Source organism: Rhineura floridana, chromosome 22, assembly GCF_030035675.1.
Source record: "Rhineura floridana isolate rRhiFlo1 chromosome 22, rRhiFlo1.hap2, whole genome shotgun sequence".
Lineage (NCBI taxonomy): Eukaryota > Metazoa > Chordata > Lepidosauria > Squamata > Rhineuridae > Rhineura > Rhineura floridana.
The window spans coordinates 4,269,518-4,285,677 of record NC_084501.1 but is presented as its reverse complement, the minus strand read 5'-3'; the positions used below and the strand labels follow the sequence as shown (position 1 = coordinate 4,285,677).

Genomic DNA, 16,160 nt, shown 5'->3' with positions numbered 1-16,160 from the left:
GCAAGCTGCCTTATGTCACGTCATGTCATTAGTCTATCTGGCTCCATATTGACTATGCAGACTGGCAGTGTCTTTCCGAGGTTTCCTGGAGGGCTGTACCTGGAGATGCTGGGATTCAACCTGGGACTTTTCTCAGGGTAGGAATGAGTCGACTTTTCCATTGATGTTCTATGGATGTTCAGCTCCACCTTCCTTCTGACTGAACAGGATTTCTAAAATTAAGTTTGCTGCTGCTTTCATTTCCTGCCGTTTATTCTCATTTTCCTTATTGTACTTCCCTGGTGAACAGAAAGTGATAACATGCATTGATGAAATAGATTGTTCGATCAATGAACCCACATTTGTGTCAAGGTTCCTTTTTGCACCGTAGTCCTAGAATCTCTGAATATTCCAACAAGCCCGTTTTCTGGCTCCTGTCCCTCAAAAGGCACTGACCATTTTCTCTGTTTTCTCCGGAGAAGTCTGTGTATTGAGTTTAATGGGAGTTACCCCAGAGTAAATCTGCATGTGATTTGCGGCCATGATTACTTACTCTGGGATGGAAGAGAGGCTCCATGGAATGGGAACTGGGGGCACCATGTTATGGTGGTTCCAGTCCTACCTACGGGACCGAGTCCAGAGAATAGTGTTGGGTGATTGTCTTTTGGCCCCCTGGCAGTGTGGGGTGCCGCAGGGTACCATCTTGTCCCCAATGCTATTTATTATCTATATGAAGCTGCTGGGAGCTGTCATTAGGCATTTGGGACAAGGTGTCATCAGAATGCTAATGACACTCAGCTCTACTTCTCCGTCACATCTGAATCAGGAGTGGTTGTGTGGGCCCTGGACCAGTGCCTGGACTCAGTGGTGGGATGGATGAAGGAAAATAAGCTGAGCTTAAATCCTGGCTAGACAGAGGCACTGTGGGTGAGTGGTTCCCATGTCCAGGAAATTGGTCAACTGCCTGTTGCACTTCCTCTGAAGGAGCAGGTATGCAGTCTGGGGGTGCTTCTGGATCCAACTTTGTCACCAGAGGCCCTGGTAGTCTCAGTGGCTACAAGTGCCTTATATCAGCTGCACCTGGTAAAACAACTGCAACCATCCCTGGACTGGGAGAGCCTGGCCACAGTAGTTGAGGCACTGGTGACCACAAGACTGGATTACTGCAATGCACTCTGTGTGGGGCTTCCCTTGCACTTGACCCGGAAACTGCAATTAGTGCACAATGCTGTAGCCATATTGCGGACGGGAGTGAGAGCCTGTCAGCATAAAACAGGTCTGCTTACTGGTTGCTAATCTGTTACCAGGCCATGTTCAAGGTGTTACTACTGGTATATAAAACCCTTAACAGCTTGGGGGCAGTTTTCTTGTGGGACCGCTGTGATGTTCCTGTAAGTTAACATCTGTAAATATGGTAAGTGCGGGTCTATTAGGTGATGTATGGTAAATGACAGAGAGAAAGGGGGAGTACATGGGTTAGAAACTGAAGTATGCTGGATGATGATTGGCTGAGTGGCTGGCTGGCTGAAGGTATAAATGTGAGGATGAGAGTTGTGGGGGGGGAGAAGTTGAGTTGGTTGGAGTGAGGTCGTTTGGTGAAGGTTGGTTGGCAGAGTTCTGAGGGAGGTTTGGATTATATTTGGCTGATATTTAAAAAGTATATAAATGAACAGAAACATAAAGAGTGACACTAAATGAAACCATACGCTTGTTAAACAATCCTAAGTAATCTTGTTATTTCCTGGTATTATTGAATAAATACTTATTTGGTTTACCAAAGGCCTGATCCTTGGCTGGGGGAATATACAGACCAGAAGGGAGGGCAAGGTAATTGCCAAGGCTGAACAGAAACTGTATCATATGGTGGCAGCGGAGAAGGGAGATATTGTAACAAGTCAAGTATCCAGAGCAACCCAGAGTTGTATGCTTTATATATAAAGATACAGTAGGGCCCCGCTCATACAGCGGGTTACGTTCCGGACCCCCGCTGTAAAGCGAAAACCACTGTAAAGCGGATCCCATTGACTTACATTGACCAAAATGGCGCCCGGCAGCAAAAAACCGCCGTAAAAGTGGAACAAGTGCTGTAAAGCGGGGCCTTTCTACAGTTCACAACCGCTGTATTAGTGGAACGCTGTAATGCGAAGCGCTGTAAAGCGGGGCCCTACTGTACAAGGGGGTTGGGAACAGCATAGGCACGCAGTCACAAAGTAACAAGCTATAGAGAGACTTAGGCAAAGTCTCTGGGAGTATTGGTTACAGGAAGTGACTGGTGGTGCTGCCTAGCAGTGGGATCTAGTGAGATTTGTGCTAGAGCGGAGTGAGAAAACATATAAAGGACGGTCCTGACTGGTGGTGTCCCTGGTGGTGCCTAGTGAAAGGCAGTAGCCACAAGCAGGTGGGAACCTGACAGGGAGAACCAGGGAAGGACGTCACAACCACCTTAATCCGTATGTGTCCCCTCGAGCGCTTCAGTCTGCTGAACTGCCTATTGACATCAGCCTTTGCTCTATTCTTTTTGCCACCTGCTTAAAACTGTTTTGTTTAGGCAAGCCTATCCAGACACATAGGTGTTGATGTGTATTTTAGTATTTTAGTATTTTATTGATATTTTAATTGTTTTAAAAAGGTTTTAGATTACTTGTTTTTACTTGTTTTATTGATAATATTTTTGTTAACTGCTTAGAGTTTTTTTTAAAACAAGTGATATATCATTTTTATTAAATAAAATAAAGACATCATCTTCCGTTTGATCAAAGACTACAATCCTGTACATACTTGCACCTGAGTAAACATGCATATGATCAGGATGCAGATTGAAACAAAAATTTAATGTTTAATTTTACTAACAGTCTTCCTAGTTTTGAGGCTGGTGTTGAGCAGGCTGTTGCATGGACAGCAGTGCGGTGTAGTGGTTACAGTATTGCACTAGGGTCTGGGAGACCCTGACTCAGCCATCAAGCTCACTGGGTGACCTTGGGCCCATTACCACCCCTCAGTCCAGCCTACCTCACAAGATTGTTGTGAGGGTAAAATGAGGAGGGGAAGAACTGCTTGGAGGAAAGGTGGGATATAAATACAATAATTAAAAAGCAGTAAGCAGAGAAGAGCTTGAAGTAATGAGGGACGGGGGGGCAGGGCCCCTTGGTGAGGTTTGGGATGTTGCAAGCACAGGAGAGTCCCTATTTTTGTCTGTGAAATGTTGCATAGTGTGCACCTCTTTTTTCCCCTAAGTTAGGCACCATCCCTACCTTGATAACATTCTGAGAACACCTTCTAAATAAATAAATAAATTACAAAACAAAATATTTAAAGACATTGGAAATGTATAGTTTGTGGTGGATAATCTCTCAATCAGCTTTTGCTGGGGCTGATGGGAGCTTTAATCCAAAATAGCAGGAGGGTGCCAGGTTGGCGCAGGCTGCTCTAAACTTTGTGCCAATACCTGACTGCGTGGGAAGCTTCTGATACCCCTCCATCGCCTCAGAATTCCCTCATGGGATCTTGGAGAAAGAAGAAGGAGAGCAAGGGATGGAAGGATCTTGGCAGTTTCTCATTATCCTAATCTGAAATTCAGATCTCCACATTTCTGCAGCAATTTGCGATTAAAAAGAAAAAAAGCCTCATGGAAATTCTTCAACATTTTAGTGCGGATTTCACCATACATATTTTTGTATGCAGTTTTGACTAACCTGCACATTTTTGCAAGGAATTTCTCCCAATATAATGCATTTTTGTATGTTATGCTCACTAATACACTCCTAATTTTATGCACACTTTCCCCTAAAATTTTTGTAAGCATTTGGTTGGAGAACTACATCACAAAATTCAGAAAAGTGTGAGTTTTGAAGGAAGGCTGTGTTTTGGTTCTCCTATTGTGTGAATTTGATAGATTTGGCTTTAAATGCAAACTGGATTTCTCCCCTGTCCTAGCAAGAGCTTCCTGCTGCTGTCACTGGTTGTCTCCTTCAGTGGATCCTTCCCAGAGTCCTAGTATTAGGGGGAACCGCTTGCAGGGGTCTTGCACAGCCTCCCCCTGAAGCACTCACCCGCGATGTGAGACACCTGGCCCCCCTACTGCCTCCTCTTTTCCTTCCTGCTTTTTAGAAGAACCACAAGCAGAACCACCATGAAACTGTCATAGTGCGAGCCCAGCGTCTTGTATTTAGAAATCTGCCATCTGATCAGCCGTCCCACTTCCGCTCCAGACACGCAGTTGTAGATGGTAAACAAATTCGTTGTTACCTTTTGCATACTGACTTCTCCCTTTTTCTTCTTCCACATTTCTTGACAGCTGCCAAGTTAGCTGCCCCTCTGCCGTTCTCAAGGATCCCAGCTGCCGTCTACCGATAACCAGTCATGAAGCCCAGACAGTCTCCCCACCTCTTGGTCTGCTTCCTCATGTCTACCGCGGTCGCTCTGGCCACAGAGCTGATGCCAAGGCTAACCTTCCGGAAGGGTGAGTGACTCAAAGGACAGAGACACCAGGGAAGTGCACTTGGGGAGATGTTGAAAAAGGGCCTCAAAAGAGAACAAGCGAGGTTTGAGACGGGGGAGTAAAGTTGGGCCGTGATGAGGATGTTCCTTGGTTGCGCTGCTTATGAATGCAGGCACAGCAATGTGCACGGAGAGCCAAATTTCCACATTGGGGAATCTCAGCATTCATTCAGCTCAGCTCAGCCTCTCTGGGCTCTTACTGGGAGGAAGGGTGGGATATAAATCTGATAAGCAAACAAATTCAGAAAAGAAACCCAAATGTGAATAAGTTTCTAGCCCTCATGGTGGTGAAGATAGGCTGGAAATTGCAGTAACGATGGACAGTTCTGTTGTGCTTGGCTCATTACTTGCACTCTCCCTCACTGAAACAGACTCCCAAAACACCTCTCTCTTTACCTTCCAATTCCTTCTCAAAATGCCCTTTTCACCTCAGGTCTTTGACACAACTCCTTGGTAGCCCCCATACCCTGCTGTGTAATCAAGGTGAAGTACGTTTCGCTGACGTGATGGCATCTTCTTCCCCTGCTTCCCTCTGCCCCCATTTCCTTCACGTTCCTCTTTTGACTCCCCTGTGTCAGATTTTAGGATTGCACCCAACTGGGCTGTACAGAGTGGATTTATTGGAGTTAAAGGACCTATGTTAGGCATGGCCATCAATTTCATCATGTCTTCTCTGAGTAGAATTCGCATTGGATACAACCCTTAGACTGTAATCTCCCTGGGGCAGGGACCTGTTCTTGTTGTTAATCTGATGACTTTCTCCTTCCTTCTCTCCCTCCCTCTCATCTGAAACGCATTCCAACCAGGCCAAAATCACTTGACGAAGGCCAGTGGGGGGTGGCCTGTGGTCCCAAGGGCCAGAGAGGAAGGGCCTGGAAGGTTGCATTTGGCCCCTGGCCCTGAGGTTCCCCACCCCTGTCCTAATGAATACAAGTCGATGGGAGCAGAGCTGCTGCCATGATGCCAGCCCCCCCCCAAACAATACAAGTTCTTACAGTGTTTCTGATATTTGCACAGTTTTTTATTTTGTGTTGTGTTTTAACTTGTTATAAGCCACTTCGATGTGTTTGAATTAAGTAGCAGTATACAAATATATTTATAAACAAATAAATCAGAATGTGCAAAGAACACTGAGTGGTCAGAGCACTCCATGTGCATTATTGCGCTGTACCTGTTGCATTTACAAGGTAAGGTAGGCCGTCCCCCCATTGCTCCTGAGCTGCTGAGGCTGAGACAGTAGCGCCCTGCATAAGGCCATCTAGTGAGTTCATGGTTGCAGAGCGGTGGCGGCTGGTGCCCATTGGGACTGGCGGGGCGGAGAGCCCAACAGTAGGTGGAGCCGGAGCCCATGATAGGTGGAACCAGAGCCAATGGCAGGCAGAGCCAGCTATGCCTAGTCTTGTCCCCATCTTACGCCCTGCCGAGTTCTATAAGAGCAGCCCTGAGACTGGGGGGGGGGGGAGATTTAGTGGCAGTGCCACCCCCTGGAATTGGATGCAAATAAGAAGGCAGGCAGGTGGTGGTTGTGGTTGGCAGTGCCCCATCCACCCTAATGAACCAGGCTTCACCGTGGCAGAGGTCAGATTCAAACTGGGGACTTCCTGATCTCTTCACCCCTATTTATTATTACATTTATATCCCACCTTTCGTCCAAGGAGCTCAAGGTGATGTTACGTCGTTTTCTTTCCTCTCCATTTTATCCTTGCAACAACCCTGTGAGGTAGACTAGGTTAAGAGGCAGTGACTGGCGCCAAGGTCACCCAGTGAGCCTCATGGCTGAATGGAGATTTGAACCCTGGTCTTCCAGGTCCTAGTCTGACACTAACCACTTACCACGCTAGCTCTCTACTATAGCCATGGGAGCACCCATATGCACCAGTGCATATCCACCCATGCCAGTATACTTTCACTGGGCCCCAGTGTCCTTACCGGGGTCCTTAACGAGGCGAGAGACTCCCCAGTGGCAACACGAGGGCCGTATCCAGGGTCCGTCTGAAGTCAGAGTCCAGAGTCTACCTCAAAATCAAGGGGGTCAGAGCAGTCCAGGGTCAGAAGCCAAGCAATTTGTAAGCAACACAGGCCAGGAGTGGGCAAGGCAAGAGATGGCCAGGGTTCACAGGCCATCTTTAGACAGGGCGGGTACGCAGTTGGTGCGTAGACATTGTTCCATCAGCCCTTCCAGATAGCACTGGGGGGTTTATGCTGGACCTGCTGGACCCACAGCCCAAACCAGAGTCCAGGCCTGCCGTAGGGCACTCCTGCGGATGGGCCGGGCCTCCATCTGGCGTCGGAGGTGACGCCTCTCCCTTGGGCTCAGGGGCTGTTCGACCTTGATGTCAGAGGCTGAACTTGCCTCTGGTGCAGACGGCCCATTCTGGGCCTCGTCACAGGATCCTGGCCCCTCACCTTTAGATGGAGCCTGAACCAGGACTGGGTCCAAGCCTCCTGGTCTTCCTCTGGTCAGGACTCCTCCAGCTGGGACCTGACAGTGATGTAGCAGCAGTGAGAGTATTGGTCAAGAACTGAGAGGACCCAGGTTCACATCCCCACTCAGGCATGACGCTCACTGGGGTGGCCTTGGGCCAGTTCTCCATTCCTCAGCCTCACAGGGTTTGCTGTGAAGATCACACTGTGGAAATCTCTGCTGTAGGAGGTAGAGATGGCCTTCAGCTCGGATGGCTTTAAAAGGAGGTTGGACAAATTCAGGGAGGGTAAGGCTTTCGAAGGCCGCTAGTCCTGATGGCTGGGTGTTGGGAGGGGGTACGCCTCTGGATGCCGATTGGAGAGAGCTGTTGCGCTCCTGTCATGCTTGTGCGCTTCCCAGAAGAGGCACCTGGTTGGCCACTGTGAGAAGAGGATGCTGGACTAGATGGGTCCCTTTTGGTCCGATCCAGCAGCCGGCCTCTTCTTGTGTTCTTAAAAGTGGTGGTGATCTGGGGGAGGGAAGCATGGATCCTGCCTGGAGCTCATTGGAGGAAAGGCACAATCTAAATGGCTACTGAGTGGAGATGGTTACCCCAGTCTGTATCTGTACTGGATTTGAAGTTCTTCTTTACTGTAAAATCATTTTGGGATGTTTCATGGGAAGCTATTTGTAAATGAAATGAAATACATGTTGTAAATAAATAAAAGATCCCGAGGGATCATCGTCCGGGTGTCATATTCTGCACACACAGCCTGTATGCTTGTGCATGCACTAATGTAAGTGTACATTTGTGGTGCATGAGTGAGCAGAGGGGCGTCCTTCCTTCAGGCTCGACCTCCTTCCCCTTTTAGCAGAACAGAGACCTAAAAGCAGTCTCTTCAAGCCCACCTCTGTGGCCGCTGAATCGCTCTGCTCAAAGACAGCTCATCGGGGTGGGGGTGGGGAGAAAGGAAAGCGGAGTGGTGGCTGCCGTTTTTTGTCAATCCAGAATAGAGCTGGTAAGGTAAAAGTGGCATCTTCCGGCAGTAATTACTCCGGCATCTGTGCCGACTTAGAGGAAACGAAGAAGGGCAGCTGCGTCCTCTCCAGCAACAAGCAGCTGCAAATTGATTCTTCCTCGGCTGTCTTCTTTGCAGCCCGTTTTGCTTTGAGGTGGGGGAGGGAGGGAGGGGGGGGAGGGAGGGAGGGGTCAGAAAGAGAGAAAAGTGGGGAAGGGCTGCGGACATGTTCAGCAGAGGAAGCTGCCGTGTATTGAGTCAGGCCATGACTCTGATCGTCGTTGCCTACGCTGAGGGTGGCTCTCCAGGGTTTCGGGCAGGAGTCCCTTCCAGGCTTACCTGGGGATGCCTGGGACTTATCCCGGGGCCTTCTGCATTCAACATAAATGCTTTGCTCCTGAGCCACGGCCCTTCCCCAACCTGGGAAAGCTCTGTGGACGCAGCTCAATGCCAACTCAGTGCACTCGAGTCTCTTGAAGTCAGTGTGCTTAATTCTCCTCCGGGCCTGGAACAGAATTCTTGTGAAGGGGCGGATGCTAAATATTCACTAATTTTTAGGTGAGGGTTTATTTTGTTTATTTAATTACAGTGTGGGTTTATAATCCCAATTTCCAACTCAAACTCACCTATCGAAGCAGAGATTACTGTATGTTGCAGCACGCACACCTACTTCTCTGAATGGTGAGGAATGTAGGGCTCAGTGACTGAGCAGAAAGTCCCCGGTCGGATTCCCAGTATCTCTGGGTAGGGCTGGGAGGGATCCCATCTGAAACCATGGATTGATGCTGCCTGTCAGTGAGTCGATGGGCAGCGTCAGATGGACGTATAAGGCCCGTTCCTGTTGAAAGGTACAGTACATGAAAGGTTGTCACATAGAGGAGGGCCGGGATCTCTTCTCGATCGTCCCAGAGTGCAGGACATGGAATAATGGGCTCAAGTTGCAGGAAGCCAGATTTTGACTGGACATCAGGAAAAACTTCGTAACTGTTAGAGCCATACGACAATGGAGCCAATTACCTAGAGAAGTAGTAGGCTCTCTGATACTGGAGGCATTCAAGAGGCAGCTGGACAGCCATCTGTCGGGAATGCTTTGATATAGATCCCTGCATTGCGCAGGGGGTTGGACTTGATGGCTTCATAGGCACCTTCCAACTCTACTGTTCTGTGATTCTATGAGACCAGCCCTTCTATGCAGAACCGCGTGAATTAGACCCTTTATTTTCAGGAGGAAGGGCCATAGCCCAGCTGTTGAGCACCTAATTTTTGTGCAAAAGGTTCCAGGTTAAATCCCTGGCCAGGTAAGTCTAGGAATGTCACCTGTTTGAAACCCTGGAGAGCCACTGCCAGTCAGTTTTGATACTCCTGAGCTGGATGTAGCAATGGTCTGGCACAGCACAAGGCAGCCCTTTGTGTTGTTACACCTGTGGGAGAGAGCCACAACTCAGCGATGGAGCATCTCGTCTACGTGTGGAAGGGCCCAGGTTCAGCCCTCAGCATCTCCAGGTCAGGCTGGGAAAAGAGCCCTGCCTGAAACTTGGAGAGCCACTGCCAGCCAGTGTAGACATTAGGGAGCTACAGGGTCCAATGGTCTGACTGGGAGGAAGGGCGGGATAGGAATCTAATAAACAAACCAGGCAAACAAATCCCAGTGGTGCTGTACTTAACCAGGTTTGGTTGCTTTTGGAGTGAAGTCACTAGAAGCTTACTGGCAATGCGTAATAGTGGAGTGATTTACAATATAGAGGCTGAGCATAGGTGGGGGCATGCTGCTTAAACACTCTGTGCTTGAACAACCCAGGCCTCTTGCTTCCCATATCAGCCCTGCAGGGGACAGCCTGAGAACCCAACACTTGTCTCTGTGTGCGTGTTCACGGTCTGCCCCAAATGATAGTTCTGTCTTCACACAGATCCCTGGATGGCAATATCCTTAGCTTTTCGGGGTGGGGGAAGCTGTTCAGAACATTCCAAAAATGGTCCTGTATGAAGAGACAATTGGCTAGGTATTTAGTTCCCATGGCAACGTATTGGCAGGCTGCTGACACTCTGTCAAGTCCAGGGATATTGCTATACGGGTAGCCCTGCTCGCCGAAATCTAATAGGAAACCCATAACAAGGTAAGTGTGCATGTAAACTAGGAATGCTTCCAAAAATCTTACTGATTTTCTCCCCAGATTCCGTCTCTCTGAAGTGGTACCAGATCATTAGGGATTCTTCCTTCTCTGAAATTTGTCATGTTGGCTGTGCAGTTTGATGCAGCACCAATTCATTTGTGCCTCCCACCCTGTGTAACCACTCTGTGTTACTGATGGGTGTACATTACAGGGAGGAAGTCTTGATGTGATTGTACACACGACGAGTGCATCAAAATTCTGTTTGTTTTTCCAAGTCTATAGGAGTCTGTATGCACCTAGACAAAGAATACACCAAAATTGCACAGTTGCATCATATCAAGATTGATTCTTTGCAATATTTTATTAGCACAGTGCATACACGTGGAGTATTACTATAGAGCGGAGGAGGATGGAAGTTTTTCTGAAGAAACTGAACTTTGTGGCTTTCTCCAGTTCTGCAGTTAATTTTAGAATGTCTCCGTTACAGCAGAATCCAGTGGAGGGGAAGGCAGAGCAATCTCATCAAACAACCAAGGAAGGGAAGGGGCTCATCCGCTCCCTTGTTGGAAAAGCCAAGAAAAACAAGTAAAAGCTAAATCAGGACCATTATATTAAGAGCAGGGAGCTCCCAATCTTGCTACTCACCTCTCTAGGTGTCCTGTGTGTCTGTTTGGGGGGGGGTGCATGTATGCACGCACATGTGAGTGTGTGCCCCCCAACACACCACTGCATGCAGCCCTTGGGGCCCCAAAAAGGCCTCCCCCGCCCCCGCTCTAGCAAGCCATCCGTTCAACAGGCTCAGTGTTTTCATGCTTCTCTGAACTGCATCGCACCACTTCCTCACTGAAAGGATCGAAGGATGTGGTGAGTTATAATTGAGAGAAGTGGTAGAAGTTTCTGCTCAAAGCAAATTATGCTGCAGTTTTGTCAAGTATTGCAGAGGGCAGGTGAGCAACTGGCGAGCACAGGGGCCAACTCCAGCCCCAAAGGCTTCCAGAGGAACATATTACAAGTACATTTGTTCATCTAGCTCAGTATTGTCCACACTGACTGGCAGCAGCTCTCCGGGGTTTCAGAGGGATGTCTCTCCCAACCCCACTTGGAAATCCTGGGGATTGAACCCTGGACCTTCTGCATGTAAGAAGATGCACTGCCACTGAGCTTAAGGGTTATTCATAATTGATTTACAGAGAATCGCTATCTTTTGTTCTCTTCCAGGACTCTGTAGTGGTGTTCAAAAAATGGGTCTATTCATAAAATAATAGAGTAGCTGCTGGAAAGAAAGTGGAAAGGAAGTTCTTATTCTTCTGCCAGGCACATGTACTCAGAAATGGAGAACAAAAATCATTGTCAAACAAATGCAAAATTAAATTCATTCTTTTTCCTCCCCTCTAAAGTGGAAGGAGGAAGAAAGAAGTATCTTAGGAGAGAAAAAGGTTGCAACTTTTCCAGCTGAAAACCCACAGTTTAAAAATATTAAACAAGTCTTCATATATAGGGGTTATATGTTTTTATTTACTTAATTTCCAACAGAATCCCTCTCTCCTTGCGCAGAATCACTATTGCCCCTTTTCTAGCTGTTCTGAGCCAGTTTAAACACACTGATTTGGCTTTTTGTAGATGCGTTTCAGTTCTTCCCTGAAATAATGAATATGGTTTACTTGATTCTTTGCCTCTATTACATTCAAGTCCAAATTTTGACCTCCCAAATTCCATTTCTATGCGCCCTGTAAGTTAATGTATATATCATTAATAAAAATGATATAGGGAGTTCATTTTTCTTCCCTTCTTGGTCTTTCTGCTGATCTTGCTCCTTTTCAGTTGACAGCAAGACACTCCGTAGAAACCACAGAATGCAACCAGAGGAAGAATACTGCGTTCCTAGTTCTCAAACTGCATCCTTCTGATAACTTCCTAATCTCTCTTAGCTTCTTTCTACTGAACATAAGAAGAGCCTGCTAGATAAGGCCAGTAGCCATCTAGTCCAGCCTCCTGTTCACACAGTGGCCAACCAGATGCCCCAACAGGAAACCCACAAGCAGGACCCGAGTGCAAGAGCACTCTCTTCTCATGTGGTATCCATCAATGGGTATTCGGAAGCATACCACAGCCATCATGGCTGTAGCCATCGATTGTCTTAAAAAATAAAAGTACTGCCTTCAAGTCGATTCCGACTTATGGGCGGCCCTCTGAATAGTGTTTTCACGGTAAGCAAAGGGGGTTTACCATTGCCTTCCTCTGAGGCTGAGAGGCAGTGGCTGGCCCAAGGGTCACCCAGTGAGCTTCATGGCTGTGTGGGGATTCGAACCCTGGTCTCCCAGGTTGTAGTCCAGCACCTTAAGCACTACACCACACTGGCTTATATGCCATGAATTTATCTAATCTTCTTTTAAAACCCTCCAAGCATCACTGCCTCTTGTGGGAGTGAGTTCCATAGTTTAACTATGTGCTGCGTGAAGGACTTTCTTTTGTCCATACGGAATCCTCCGACATTCAGCTTCATTGGATGTCCTCGAGTTTTATGAAAAATGCCCAAGGTTCGTTGGCTAAGCTAAGAAAAGAGATTCTAAATTCTCTCAGTTCTATGCTTATACTTTTGGTGGTGGGTTGAGGAACTCGGAATTTTGCCCTTAATGCAACTCTGGATCTGCTCCAAACATGATCACTTCCTTCCCCTGCCAGTGCATCACTGAAAAATGGGTTCTGAATTGAGACTACATGAATTTGCCCCAGGAAGCAGATGGTTAGGGACCAAAGAACCAAAACTACACCAAAAGGAAGTGAATTTTAAAATTTCTTAAAAATAACTGACAAATGGTGAAAAATGATATTCATTAAAACAGTGAAAGCAAACTTATAAAACTATTTGGAATAGCTGCTTAAGGTATAAGAAGAAATCCTAGATTGAAATATATATATATATATATATATAAGAAAGGAATTATTCTTCTAACAGCCTTCCTCCAGTCCATCTAGCTTGAGAGCAAAAGCAGCAAGAAAATTTCAAAAGATCCGTATCTATCAGAGCACTTGTGGTGAGATCCACTGGTTTCACTGGGGGATTTCTCAGCAAAAATCCCCCATTAAAGTTTCAGTTCATACCGTCCAGGCCCTGGCGCTGCTGTGCCAACTTCTGCTAAGGTTTATCTGGTGTCTGCTACATTTGACACCTCCTTCCTCCTTGATCTCCTAAATGGCTTCATTTCCCAATTTGCTGTTTTAAAAGCTGACAGTTTTTAGTTGTGTTTTCCTGCCAGAGATTCCAGAATTATTCCACAGCACACCACGCTAGACCTGTAGCAGTGTTTTTCTTTATCCTTGCTTTTTTACCTCATATGTTTTACAATATTGCTCAAGCTTTTATTCAGTATAATCCAATGTATTATTTGCGAATCTCCGGTAAAAGGGGTCAAGGTCCACTCAGCCTTCCATCCATCCATGGTCGGTAAAATGAGTACCCGGCATACGCTGGGGGGTAAAGAAAGGCCGGGGAAGGAACTGGCAATCCCACCCCATATATACGGTCTGCCTCGTAAACGTCTCAAGACGTCACCCTAAGAGTCGGAAACAACTCGCACTACAAGTGCGGGGACACCTTTATCTTTTTACACACCTCTGTCTCCACCAGCTGGGCCCTATTTTTTTTTTTAATTTCTTCTGCTGGGAGAAATTAATTGATTCCTGCACCAGGCATAAGGGCAGTACCCCTCCCCCCACCATATTAAGTGAGTAGTCAGAGATGCTGTTAAAGGTGGTCCCTCTTTACAACCCTAGTTTTCTGGGACAGCCCCCATTTCCTGATCCCCATCCCTGTTAAATCACCCTCTCCTCTTATTTGTTTGCTTGATAGATTCTAGAGATTTGTCCACTGCCCTCCAATCCAATTCCCAGGCAGCAATTTTATTCATCTTTGCCTTTTGGGGACTCTTGTTAAAATGTTGCTTGTGTGAGTTGCTGGCATTGTGTGTGTGTGTGTTGCTGCATCTTGTCCTTAGTGCATGTTTGGGGTGGGGAAGAAATTCGATTCAGTTCAGCTTTAAAGCCGAATCTATCTTATCTGCACTTCCTGAAACAATATAACTGAAACACAGCCATCCTTCAGAATTCGTACTTACCCAAATTTTGCAATGCAGCTTGCCAAACAGTGTTTACAAAAAAAGCAGAGATTGGGGGAAAGTGCATAAAAAAGAATTTTTAGTGAAAATGACACAAAAATGTATTACATTAGGAGAAATTGTTTGTAAAAATGTGTATGTTAGTCAAAACTGCATACAAAAACGTGTTTATCAGGAGAAATTTGCACTAAAACACTGGAGAATTTTCATTTTTTGAAAAATCACAAATGGGTGTGCAGAGAAATGCCTGGGCCAAGAAGTGATGCTGGTCCTATCCCACCAAGCTCTGTGTGGCTTTCTTAAGTTAAACGGATAGTTCCAGACAGTCCCTGGAAATAACCAGAGAAAAACTCAGGTCTCTCCACCTCCTCCCAATGTTTTCTGCAACTTCACATCTTCACAAGCAGATAACCCCACTAGGACTTCTATGGAGAGGCCCGTGGGCGTAGGGGCAGTGCATGAGGTGTCCACTCAAACCTGGGTCTAACCTGAGTGAGAGAGAGATTCAGAGCTTGTATTGCAACAGCCGAGAGAGAGCGCATATTTCTGAAGCCAGCTAAGGCATGCTTTTGTTCAAAAGGGGTGGGGAGAGACGGCAAAGTGAAAGTGTGTTTAGGTTAAATATAAAGCAGTTTCCTGATAACTGGAGGCAGGGTGCTAATTATAGGAAATGGATCTTGTCCAGGACATGTTACATTAAAAAGGGGCTGTCAAGTGTGCAGGCATGCATTTTAGTCAAACTCCATTTCCTGTTAAGCCACTGAAGAATTTTGGGTGATGATCTGTTCCCCCCCCCTTCTCTCTTTGTTTCCTGCTAGTTAGAACATTCACTTCTGCTTTAGCTTCTTGCTTGCTTTACTCTCTCCACATTCAGCAGCATCGCGATGGTTCAAATGCGCAAGAAGTGACATAGAGTAGGTTATTGTTACAAGGAAACCCACCTCTGAATACCTCTTACCATGAAAACCCTATGAATAGACTATCGAAAACGATTTGAAACGAATGCTGATGAAAGTTAAAGAGGAAAGCACAAAAGCTGGACTACGGCTGAATGTCAAGAAGACTAAAGTTATGACAACAGAAGATTTATGTAACTTTAAAGTTGACAATGAGGGCATTGAACTTGCCAAGGATTATCAATTCCTTGGCACAGTCATTAACCAAAATGGAGACAATAGTCAAGAAATCAGAAGAAAGCTAAGACTGGGGAGGGCAGCTGTGAGAGAACTAGAAAAGGTCCTCAAATGCAAAGATGTATCACTGACCACCAAAGTCAGGATCATTCAGCTCATGGTATTCCCAATCTCTACATATGGATGTGAAAATTGGACAGTGAAAAAAGCGGGTAAGAGAAAAATCAACTCATTTGAAAAGTGGTGTTTGAGGAGAGCTTTGTGGATACCATGGACCATGAAAAAGACAAATAATTGGGTGTTAGAACAAATTAAACCAGAACTATCACTAGAAGGTTATCGTACTTTGGACACATAATGAGAAGACCTGATTCACTAGAAAAGACAATAATGCTGGGAAAAGAAGAAGGGAGTAGAAAAAGAGGAAGGCCAAACAAGAAATGGATTGATTCCATAAAGGAAGCCACAGACCGGAACATACAAGATCTGAACAGGGTGATTCACGACAGATGCTCTTGGAGGTCACTGATCCATAGGGTTGCCATAAGTCGTAATCGACTTGAAGGCACATAACAACAACAACAACAAATTGTTACAAGGAACTCATAGTGGTATGCATGGTTCTCCTCCCAATTTTATCCTTCTAACAACCCTGTAAGGTAGATTAGGCTGAGAAACAATGACCGGCCCAAGGTCACCCAGAGAGCCTCATGGCTGAGTGGGAATTTGAACCCTGGTCTCCCACATCCTTGTCCAACACTCTAACCACTACACTGCACTGATTCAAGTGGCTGCTAAGATGTGGGTTTTTTTTCTTTTTCTTTTTTAAAGTCAGTATTTTTTAATTGCTCACCAGAGAATGGTCACAGATCCAAAGTATGAAAACTCTGCCCGTTGTCCAT

General features: G+C 46.4%; 1 protein-coding gene across 5 annotated transcripts in view; it reads left to right on the top strand.

Moving 5' to 3' along the window:
- Nucleotides 1-16,160, top strand: part of LOC133374724 (semaphorin-4A-like) — an 85,793-nt gene that overhangs the window by 33,227 nt on the left and 36,406 nt on the right. For 4 of the 5 annotated variants that reach the window (XM_061605922.1, XM_061605919.1, XM_061605921.1 and 1 more), the window contains one exon: nt 4,274-4,438. In XM_061605922.1, the coding sequence (XP_061461906.1) occupies nt 4,339-4,438 (100 nt within the window). In that variant the 5' untranslated portion in view covers nt 4,274-4,338. Of the gene's footprint in view, nt 1-1,551; nt 1,581-4,273; nt 4,439-16,160 lie in introns of those variants that run through there. The other variant, XM_061605923.1, reaches the window with a different exon arrangement.